Consider the following 12029-nt stretch of genomic DNA (forward strand, 5'->3'; position numbering starts at 1 on the left):
GCCTTTCTTTTCCATAAAGTCACTGCAACCACTCACGAGGAAGGAAGAGGCACATCTGTAAAGGGATCGAGCAATAGTTAACGATCACGGTTGACATGAGTTCAACCTTCATTTCTTTCTGCCTTTTTGTGGTGCTCAGCTCACCTTTCGCTTCATATTTTACAGTTTCGGATTTCCAAAAGGTTTTTGAAATATCAGATTAGCAGTGATTTCGATCCTGTGATTTAATATTATATTAAGATTTCAAACTCGTGGGTTTCAACAAGGATTATAGATTTTTGAAACCCACGAGTTTGAATCGGCACCGAATTTAATCGGCTTGCAACTGAATGCATCTGAATCGCCCGGTTGATTCAAGCCAATTTTATGACGCTGGATAACGCAGAAGATCTTACATTCATAATTTGGAAATCTAAAGTTTGATATGGCATGACATGAATTTAAAGTGGTCCGGTGATAGATCGAACTCTAGATTTAAAATCCTGAGTAATCAAACACCTCCTTAGTTTGTTGGAGGGGCCAACATTCTTATATACAATGGATTAAAAATAATTGGATTTGCAAATTTCTCCATCTGGGTTTACCTCTGATCTCAATCTGAAGCAATCTGAGATCATTGGGATCTCAGATGATCCAAGGATTTAAGGTCAAACCGCCTCCTGTCCGGCCTTATGTCTGAGGTTATAGCTATATAACCTCAGAATCTAAAGTCATCTTTTGTACACGGTGGTGAAATCCATCCATTGTTTGTTTTACTCTGTAGGTTCGTCAAAAACATGAGCCACTGGTATTTCAGCCGTATAGTCTGTTTGGTCATCAATCAATGTCATGAAATCTTTGAGGACCAGCTTTGTCAGTGGCCGCACAGGCAAGGAAGACAAGCACAACAACTGTCTCAGGCATTTGTTCATGGGATGCGTCCTTTTGGTGGTAGGTCTGATACTGGAAATATGGAATGAAGGGTCCACAAGGGAGAGAGAATATGGACCTATGGCAATCGAAGCCAATATCTCCTTGTATGTTTTTTTCTGCTTATAAAGAACATTGTGTACTAGCTAAGAACCATGCACATGGAATGAGAAAGCACTCAACTGCTGGGTTCAAGTAGTGTTTCCTTTTTCATCAATCACGACCCTGTGACATCAAATTTAAGAATTTTCACTTTGTTAATCTAAAAGGCTTTATTGCTATTCTCAAGAACATACAGGTCAAGCTTCCGTTTTGCTCGTTCGAGAGAAAAACAGAAAAAAAAAACAAAATATTACTAAGAATTCTTCTACTTAGCTCATTCAAAGGTCTAAACTGTTACTTGTATCACCAGTTGAAATGTTTTAATCAGTCTCACTCAGTTCTCATTATGTATATATATAGGAATACAGTTAATCACAAGTTTAGCGATAATCCCTTGTGGTTTCATTTAGCTTATTGTAGGAGAGGAGCAAACCATCCCGCGGTTCCAATAGAGAACTCTTATGGAAATTCACATAAGGCCCACCTTTTCCAACAGGAAACTTGTGTTCCTTGGCATAACAGGGAAAAGGAAAACGACAGTAACCTTATCGAGCAGACATCTCACTCGGTGTTGCCACATTAATTACAGGGCACTTGAAACGGACGAAGGAAGACTTTATATATGGTTACACAGTAAGATCACAGCAAAAATGACTTCAAGAAGATGAGTTCAGGTGGTCGATCGAAGTCAAGGCATCGGAAGAGTTCAAGAAGATCACTTCCATCAAAACATACTCAAAACTATGAGACACCAAACTACTCCAATCTCTTCTTGTCATAACTTGGCCTTCATCTCACAAGTGGGATCAGCAAGTATTCAGCATAAAACAGCTGCGAAAGAGAGAGAGAGAGAGAGAGAGAGAGAGAGAAAGAGAAGGAGAGTGTCAAAATTAGTATCCATGAAAATTAGTATCCATGATTGACCATGTTGAGAAACTTGGACAGCGGTTGGGCTAAGACTCAATCTCAGATTGAAAACAGTTAGCTATCAACTTAGTAAAACGGTGGAATGTCTGCATGGACCAGTCTCTAAGTCGACTCCACAAACCTCAGACCTTAATAAGAATTCGGGGAAAAACTCCCCGCAACCTGGCCAAGTTGCAAAAGCATAGAACCTGTGAATCAACAACCTGGGCAGCATAAGCCTTGACTCAAACAATTTTAGGGGTAACTAGTTTAGTACCATTGAGTTAGTTGAACCCATTTAGGCCAGTCGCCACTACCAATGGCTAGAATCCAGTTAGTCAAGTTATTCCAAGTTGGTGCATCCAGCTTAAGCTTGGTGGGAAATTTGAAATTTTGAACTGCCGAAAGCTATCCTGGGCCCTAGCTCCCAGGCGAACTCACAAAGCTGTGACTGACGCTGGTGGACCAAACCAGCAGAAACTTTGTCTGCTTACCTTCCAAATAAACATGTAGAAGGATGTGATAGCAACTTTACTCTTCAAGTCCAGAGATTGGGCACGAAGCCAGAGGATGGATGCTAGGGTACCGTGGCCTAACACCTGCACCAAAGCAGGAATTATGAGCATAATTAGAATAAACCAGCCAAGTCTCAGAACCACATGAAGATGAATAAACAATCAATATTGCCAAAAGATTGTGTACAAGGAACTGAACATGATATCTTGTGGCAAAGTGATCCTTCAGTTTTTCTTGGTGTTCATTCTTGACAGGAGAAGATGGAAGTAAACATTGTGTGGTTCAAAATTTGCCAACAACATATTGGTACGTGGACAATAAAGGTGTGGCAATTTAGTTGTAAGGGAAGTCTCCTGATGCTTGAAGGATCAGTCTGATTGTCTGGGAATAGAGTAAGGTTGCACTTAGCATAAAGTGGTCTTCATGGTCCCAACAACTCAAATTCCAGAGGTATCTTCAAAAGTTACACAACTAAGATATACCATCACAAGTTTGCTCCATAGGCAAGAAGATGCAGCCCCTGCAACAATAGCAGCAGCATATGCCATCTGCAGAAGATATATACAAAGCCAAAACACCTGGAGAAGTGAAAAGGGGGAAGAAGAGCTATTAGTACATGCACACGAGACAATTGGTCGAAATATGCGGGATAAATAATGAAAGTACACCCACCCGCTTTTGACCAAGTCGTACGCTAAAGGACCGGATTCCAAAAATTTGATCTCCCTCAATGTCAGGAATATCCTACAAATATCAAGTCCAGTCAGTAAAAACGGTACAAACAAATAGATCATGGATGCCACTTATGATGCATGTAAAAAGTATCATCCATGACATCTACCTATCACTAAACAGCCTGTGTAGACAGAACATAACTGTTGCATCCAAAACGTTGTCAAGAGGGACTACTTTGAAGAAAATAACTGCAGCCACCAATGCAGAGCGCGTGCTTGATATATTATTGTTAAATAGAAAATACTAAACGACAACATCATATTTACCCTTGAAACTGAAAGAAACATTTAAATAGATCATAAATTTTTTTTCATAGAAGAATTAGTTAGTTAATTGAATACTATGGGATATGGTTGTGGAATAAGTGCTAAATGCATTAAATGAAAGAAAAAAATTTATGGATCTATTGTCTTCACTGAAGAATTAGATTATAAAATTTTTCCTTAGAAGAATCAGTTAGTTAATTGAATACTATGGAATCTGGTTGTGGCATAAAATTAAATGCATTAAGTGAAGAAAGAACTTTATGGATCCATTTTCTTCTCAAAACTAATTTGTCATCATGTGGGGGGGGGTGGTAGGGAGAGAGAGAGAGAGCATTACACAGCTAAGGTTTAGATGATCCCCTAACAGACATGAATAATAAGTGAAATCAAGTAGGTTTCTGAAGAAAACTATGCACAATTAGTGAATACCCTATCTTAGAAAATTTGTCAACGTACCAAGCCAAACCATATCAAATAAGCAGCAAAAACTCACAAGTCAGCAATTTATATTTCTGACTGAAGTTTGTATTTCAAAACAACCGCAAACTAGTATATCCAAAGTGAAGTTATTTCAGAAATGGTTCTTACCTTGAACAATGCAATGACAACTGAGAAGAAGCTCATAAAAGCTGTTGCAAACATTAACGGCCTCGTAACGATAGCTGGCCTTTTGTACACAAAAGTCTGATAAATTCATGAAAGATCCACATCCAAATTTAATTAAAACCAGTTTTCAGGAAAAAAAAATCCTTTGAATATTCAAAGACAGACCTGCATATGCATAAAAAATGCAAGTTGGACGATGACAGCTCGCACTGCTAGGATGCAGGATGCAGCAATGACAGCATGCTGCTTCCATCTCAAAAACGGCAACTGAAACATTGACATTCAAATCTATGGTCAGGTTAGAATTTTCTTCAAGCATTTCATAAATAAAATGCACAAAATGACCCCATCAACAGGAAACAACATCCAACTAATACACCATCGGCACTTATTTCTCTAATGGTCCAGATATATCAAAATTGGCTCACTCAAGCCACTTACGAGCATCAAACAAACAAACTGCATGTGGAAAGTCAAAGCCATTTATTACCATTTCACAAACAAAACTGATATCGATGAAAGAAAAGAAATTTATGTTTAAGTCACATGCAATCTAGCTCACGCAAATCATTGTTGCCAACTGTGGTCAAAACCATTGTTGCCAAGTATTGTCGTTTTATCGGTTAAGGCAACACTAAGCATGTACAAGCTTCTGCCATTTGAACAATGGCGATTTCTAGATCAACCAAAAGAACATAACAGAAAAAATAGAAAAGTTCTACTATTTGAGGAGGAGCCAATAAGCAGCTTACGTTGATGGAGTATGCAGTGCCAAGAATAAAGCTGACGAAAAGTGCCCAGAATAAGGGCCAGGAACCAATTATCCACCCCATGAGAAAGCTCTGCAACACACATACAAAAGTGTTTCCTTTATCATCATCTTAAAATCTGAAGCTTCTTCACTCTTGCATGAAAAGAAAAAAACAGAAAATGATTCTCTACGCTATTAATGTGTAAGATTAACACAAAAAGGAAAACAAATTGCTGCAACATAAACATCTCCAAAGACCAAAATTTCAGATATTAGTATGCTCTTGATGAAAGTCAAAACAGACATGTCAGTTTCAGGAGCAAGCAACCATAATGAGCATGGTTGCTGGTTCGGAAAATGAGAAGTCATCTCGTTCACATCTCCAGGTCAGTTCATCTCTGTCCACTTTCAGATTTCCATAATTGACATATGTATGGTACAAAGATAAAAGAACTTGGCAAGGAGACAAAAACATCATGACTATAGTAGCATCTATAACTTGATGAGTAGCTCCCAGATCAAACGGAGTACTGAAATTGGTTTACAGTTGGCTAGTGAGCATTCATTGCTGGATAGGACAAATCACTTAAAAAAAACAAAGGACACCTGTTGGACTTTTCTTTCTTTTTTTTCCCGTTGACTACATGAAGACAATAATCCTTTTCTAAAATAAGCCAGCTCATTGTAGCCAAAGCTAATCTGAAACCTTCACAAGCTGGGGATTGAATAGGCGAAGCTTCCTGACATGGTATAGCAGTAGCTACTTTATTGCAAAATTAGCCTATCCATTATAAACAGTCTTCCAAGTAGGAGATATTTCTTGTCCTTCAAGAGTGAATCCATACAGTTCACAAAGGAAGAAGTTAAAGAAACCAACAACTATGAGATGAAAAAAAAATCATAACAACAAATACCAGACAGGCAGAAGCTACAACAATTCCTGTGCCAGTCTGGACCGAGTACTCTCCTGATGCAAGTGGAAGATTTGGTTTATTAACCTGAAAAGTAAGGTATATATGTAATGTCAAAGCATGCATAAACTTAATATAAGTCTGACATGATTGAATGGAAAAAAATAGCAATTGGAATGCTGAACAGATTACACAACAAAGATAAGTAATGTACTGTAATGTAGAGATAAGTTTATGCTACAGAAAGAGACCATAACAAATGTTTTTGCTTTACCTTATCAATCTCTATGTCAAACAGCTGATTCAATCCAACAATATAAATGTTCATGAAAAGTGCAGGGACCACAGCCTGCCAAGAAAGAAAAAACAAAAAATAAAATGTAAAACTAGCCAAACTCCAGACTATGAGTTTGAAAGAGTGTAATACATTGTTATAAAGGCAAGAAAATTACTTGCAACAATCCAGTAACAAACAGCGGAGAGAAATCCGATAATCTTTCAACAGCAACAAGGGATACTGATACTATGCTTATTGCCTGCTCAAAAAAGAACCCAAACATCCAAGAACATCATTTGGAATGCAAAAAAAAGAGCTGTTGCTGAAGAGTTAACTTACAGTGCCAATAACAGTATGAGGCCTTGAAAATCGATAGAATGCATTCAAGGACTTCTGAAAGGAAGTCCAAGCACTTATAGCCTCAGGCTCAGATCCATATGTTTGGTCCCAAGAGGCACTAGGAGAGGTGTGGTAACGCTGCCCTGATGCAATTTTCTTCTCAACTCTAGAGATGAGATGGCCCCATTCACATTTATGTGACCTCACAAAATGCCGGCCGTTTAGAATAGCAAAGGCTTGGATGTTTGACAACCTAACTCTCCCTAGAATTCCAGAAATTTAAGGCATTAGCAGATGCAAACCAGGATTCTTTGACATTGTAGGCAGAAAAATCAGTTAAACAAACGATTATTCCAGAAACAATAAATAAATAATTTGGCATCCTTCTTAGTAGCAAAATAAGGTAGGGCCATCAGAATCATAACTCAAGGACAAGCACAGGAATGCCACTGTCAACAGGAAATAAGTTTAATTCCAACTTCAAAGAAGTCTTCCCTCCAGTGCTTTCAGTGTGAAATTTGTAAAATCAAAGAACAATACAAAAATCAGAATCAGCCGATAAGACACTTATCAACTGATTATACGACACAAGTTTATAACATCTGAATCATCTAGCACCTCAATTTGCAGTTGTTAATTCATGCCAAAAAAGTTTATGGCTAGAACACTATTGAGCTAATGTCTGAGGCAGACAAAAGTTGTTCCACAAGCCTATGTTTCATAACTTCCATTCACCAGCATTTACTTGGAATTTCTTGCGGTGAGAACAACTTCATCTTCAGATACGATAATCTAGTAATAAACTTTATCTTATACTTTTATATTAGCATATTTAAGGTCGAAACAACTTTTCCTCTCCACTAAACCCGAGAAATGCTTACGCCAACCTCTTGTTCAGTAACAGAGATTTCAAAAAAATCTACGGAAATTGTTATGGCATTCATCTGGTTTGCAATTATTTGATGCCAGTAACATTAGATTTATCCGGTAGAACTTTGAGCGCCTGTTCGTCTAGACCTTCTTAACTGTTCAAACGGGACTCGCATCAGATCGAGCATCTTTGGGAGATTAAGTTCATAACTATCCGAAAGGCTAAAACTATGTGCAGGTGGCCTAGTAATCAAAACTACCCAGCCTACTATGATCCACAGTCCACAAATCTGAGAACAGATCTTACACGTTCAAACAAGATTCGTGTCAACCGAGCATCTGTGGCAGATTTAGTACCCAACTACCCGAAATTCAAAGCGCAAGTGCTCTAGTAATCGAAACTATCGGACCTAATATGGTTCATACTCCCCATATATATGGAAGCACCAATCAACACTCACTGACGAGCTTCTACCTTTTTCCAGTTTAGTAGCAAAAGTATGCATTCAAGGGACAAACCAACACCACCATTACCACTGATCATTTCATACCTCCTGTCCTCTTCTTTCAGATCGCCCACATACACACACACACACACACACACAAAAAAAAAAAAAAAACCCCAACAAGCGATAGCAGAAACTGCATTAAGCAACATAGAATAATGACAGAACATACTCGGACACTGAAGTGTCTTCCATGCATCCAATTTAACTCTCCTTGGCCAGCAAGAAGCATAATCACCTAAAATACGATTAGTTAGTACCTTCAAACAACGGAAAAAGAAGATAATCAAAAGGAGCCAGAAGAAAGATAATAACAAGTACGGGTTGGTGTTGTCAAGGAAACAATCGCATACCCTTATGAAGGCAGGAAAAATCAAAAGCACAACATTTTTGTTTATTGAGAGCTCCAACAACAAGGGAATCCATGTATGCCTCGTAAAAGTCTGTATCTCAGTCCGGAACTCAACAGTTTGAGCTATACCCTACATTCAAATACAACAAGCGCTACCACTGAACCTCATGCATCAATACCCGACTCCTAACGCCAAAGAGATTTTCGGGAAAATGGGATGAATAGTACGGAGCTTTAGGCAAAAGCGAATAATTTGGTTTCTTGGGGAATGATAATTTTGGACAAATGGGAGTCTGTCATCTACTTCCGTCAAGTGGGTATCGCCGCTTCCTCCAGAAAACTCGAAGCAGAAAATCTCAACTAGATGGGAATCTCACCCTGCCACTCTGAGGAGCGAACTCTTCTCTCTCTCTCTCTCTCTCTCTCTCTCTCTCGCTCGCTCGCTTTCTCGCGCAACCGCTCACTCTGCCTCTCCCTCTCCCTCTCCCTCTCCCTCGTTCCTTCTCTCTGCCACTCTTCCTTCGATAAACGAACAAGTGGAGAGATCGAGACGGGAGAGGCACGAGCTCCCCATCACTCTTTATAGGGTTCAAGTTCAAAGACAGAAATTGAACCAAAATTTACTGAAGCAACCCAAATTAATGGAAAGCTTTCCAGCCATCCTCCCCGACGGTCATGACGCCTAGTCTTGAAAGCAGACAGGCCAACCACTTTGACATCCTCCACGAGGTCGTCTGGACGCAGCCACCTTCCCCAGCACGCATGAAACAGAGCTACAACTATTTCAGGCACGTATTATTTAATAACATTTTATTGAATTTTGCGTTTATTACACGCGTCCACTCCTCAATTTTACGGTAGCAGTTTCAATAATATTTTATTGAATTTTTATTTAGGTTCTAAACGTTCACAAGAAATCAGCTGGACGATTGCTACAGATCATCACGGAGGCAGCCAGGCAGGATCATGAAATGAAAACTGAAAATAGCGTTGGACGTTGAGGGCAATTTTTCAGATTTTCACTATCATTCATATTCATAGTGGATGCAACAATTTTCAAGACCGATGCAAATTAAGAAGTAGAAGGGAATGTTCATGATTTGTTTGTATCATTTGAAATGGGTGTTGCACTATAATCAATTTTTGTGGGATTAAATATATATATATATATATATAGAACATTAAATATATAGTTAACAAATTTTAAATTGATCATATGGCAGTGACTCTGGCTGTCCTATGTAATTGGACTCAGGTCCACCTATGTCCAACCACTAAATTATATTTTAAAGAATAGGCTCGCCCCATGGAACCTCCTCCTATTTCTAGTCCTCCCGACACAGCTCTAAACTTGTCAAGGGGCTGATTTAGGCTTTTAGCTCTTGCCCACCCAAACAGTAAAGAGGACTATGAATCAAGAGATACCATAGAAATCAAAATCTAATGTTTTATCGTACTTTTTGAAATAAAAAAATAGTATACATTTTTTTGAAATGGACACCATGAATTCACTGTTAAACTACGATTTCAAACATGATGATCGGACTCTTAATTAGCATTTAATTCAAACACATGCATGTCCCACATGAAGTTTGTGGCCTTGGAAGATTATCATGAGCCCTTTCAACCACAGATTTCATATTCAACCTCTCCTCATTATAAAATTCCATGAAATTAAGGAACAATGAAGATCTCAAATTCATAGTTCCCAAACCCGGAGTTCCCTAAAATCCAATGCCCCTTAAGTTGAACACCTGTAGCTGCTAGAAAAGATATTTTATTGCCCAGAGGTTGCTTTGTTCTGTTTCATTAATTTCCTATCTGGGCTGCAAAGGGGTCCATGTAGAGCTGGATCTTGTCATTTTCCACTGCAGTCTTACCTAATTCTGCCAGTTGCTTCGATCCCACCTGACTGCAACACTGACTACTTCTCTTCACTGTTTTCCAGTTTTCATACAGTGGAGATAGTTCCTGAACTATCATGGGGGCCAGTGTTTGGATGACATAAGATAGCTCAAAACAACCAAAATTATATATGATGGTGAACATCATATATAATTGTACATTCCAAAATCGATTGTAGAACTTAGGCTAACTAGGGAGCGAGATATCTAATTTTAACTGATTACTTAAGTTTATTTTTCATGAGTTTCTCTTCTTTCTTTACTATTATACTTGTTTCAGAGTTCTCACGATATGAGCTTTAACTCTGTTGCACGAAATAGTTAAAAGTTATCTCCGCATTTCTCGGTCTGCAAGTCCAACTTACCAAGAAAACATGGCGGTTTTTATTATCAAAGGAAATTAACAAAAAAAAAAAAAGGAATTTATTCAGCTTGTTGGAGACAGTGGCATCTTTGAGCAAACCCATTGCCAGAATCATGCAGCACTGCCAAGTCCCATTTTTTCTAGAAGGATGTTGTGAAAACGACGCACGCAGGGGCTTTCAAAACTTAAGATATTTGATCATATTTATTTTGAATATGGAATTATCTGTTATTGTTTAAAAGTTATACATCTTTCAGCTCAGAATTTTTTCTTTATCAGTTATGGCAGCAGCATTAGGGAAATTTGCTTTTAGAGTGTCACTTTTTACAATGATCCAAAGGACCGATCTCCCTTTTCTTATTCTATTCATATGGACTTGAGTTTTTTTTATAGACAATTATCAAAAATTATTTTATAGGTGTCATTTCGACAACATTTAACCGTCGAAAGTGAAATGTCATAATAAATAATATGCTTGGGTCAATTCTACTCTAAAGACTCATGTGTGTTTTCATGGGAGAGCTTAAAAGGACCACCCTTCCCAATGATATGCAGGGAGGGGCATCATCCTTTCACTGTCTCTCCTGTTGAAGTTGAAATATGAATTAAGACTTTTTATCTTTTTGCTAAAAAGTAGACAACTTTTTTAAGTCAAAAATATGACATTCAATAGAAGAAGCCATGTCCCGTCCTCATATTTTTAAAAAGAGAAAGTTTACTATTATCATGTTCCAAAAACTTTAATTTGACCCTTTTTTAAAAAAAATAAAAAATATATAATTCGGCCCTGATAAGAATTTTAAAAAATACCTTTCGGGACTTGATATAGACAACGAAAGTAAATGCTTGTACGTTTACTTTAAATGAAAAAAAATGGTTTCTCGATCAAGTAGGTGGGTGAAGTTTGCACCTGCAGATCTGTTGGACGTTATTATGGCAACGATAACATTACGATAATCTCTCACACACACATTGGCACATGCAAACACTATAAAACTGCGCATACACCTTGCTAAGAAATAAGAATAAATAAAAAAAATAATTAGTCGTATTTCTAGAGTTTTGTATTTGTTCAAGGCCTTGTCGTGGACGTAGAAAAATTTTCTGAAAAAATACACTTGTTGTCAAATAGATTAATGGAAGAATGTTGAGTGTTCAATATCGTCTAGTTCCAGGTTCTACATAAGCAGTTGGATGGTTAAATCTTTTTCTTTCTGTTATACTGCTCCAGATTCTATCTATGGTGGGTTACAGATCGAGTCTCGGATAGTAAATAGAAAAATGCAAACCCTGTAACCTACTCTGTCCCATTAGGAACCATAATGTGTTAAGTGGAAGACAAAACCTGCCTCTTTTTAATTTGTTTGCCGCTTTATGATACGATCGAGGTGGAGTTCCCTCGTATACTATTTTCTTCTTCTTTTTGTATGCAGGAAAGAAGAACGCACTTAGAGAAGGCCATAAACGGTGTATAATAATCCCGACAAGCTATTATTGGGTCTTTGTCTTATGGAAACCGAGAAGAGGTGGTTTTAAATTAAATGCACTCACGTCTGCCTTATATCAATGTCATGGTTATACATCGTTGTCTTTGGCTTTAGCAATAAATGCAACTTTTTAATATCTCAGCTACATTCAGAATATTGCAAGTTTTTTTTCTTTTTCTTTTGTTTTTTTTAGGAATTTAAGCTGGCAGGCACGTTCCACTTGATATC

The 12029-nt window shown here is 37.9% G+C and overlaps 1 protein-coding gene across 1 annotated transcript; it reads right to left on the minus strand.

Moving 5' to 3' along the window:
- Positions 1–1479: 1479 nt before the first annotated feature.
- Positions 1480–8794, minus strand: LOC116250791 (probable homogentisate phytyltransferase 1, chloroplastic). The gene is made up of 13 exons (XM_031624725.2): positions 8048–8794; positions 7867–7932; positions 6319–6581; positions 6155–6238; positions 5977–6051; positions 5706–5789; positions 4793–4882; positions 4206–4307; positions 4023–4118; positions 3106–3177; positions 2916–3011; positions 2412–2516; positions 1480–1842 (listed from the first exon to the last, which is right to left on the minus strand). The coding sequence occupies exons 1-13, from the start codon at positions 8118–8120 to the stop codon at positions 1801–1803; spliced, it is 1248 nt and encodes a 415-aa protein (XP_031480585.1). The 5' UTR covers positions 8121–8794; the 3' UTR covers positions 1480–1800.
- Positions 8795–12029: the final 3235 nt, after the last annotated feature.

Source organism: Nymphaea colorata, chromosome 3 (assembly GCF_008831285.2).
Source record: "Nymphaea colorata isolate Beijing-Zhang1983 chromosome 3, ASM883128v2, whole genome shotgun sequence".
Taxonomy (NCBI): domain Eukaryota; kingdom Viridiplantae; phylum Streptophyta; class Magnoliopsida; order Nymphaeales; family Nymphaeaceae; genus Nymphaea; species Nymphaea colorata.

Excerpts from the sequence above, each read along its gene's own strand:
- LOC116250791 (XM_031624725.2), bottom strand. The coding sequence starts at position 8,120 with ATGGATTCCCTTGTTGTTGGAGCTCTCAATAAACAAAAATGTTGTGCT. Across the intron at positions 4,308-4,792 it reads GCACTGCATACTCCATCAAC|TTGCCGTTTTTGAGATGGAA; the intron begins GTAAGCTGCTTA and ends TCAATGTTTCAG. Across the intron at positions 3,178-4,022 it reads TTGTCATTGCATTGTTCAAG|GATATTCCTGACATTGAGGG; the intron begins GTAAGAACCATT and ends TGATATTTGTAG.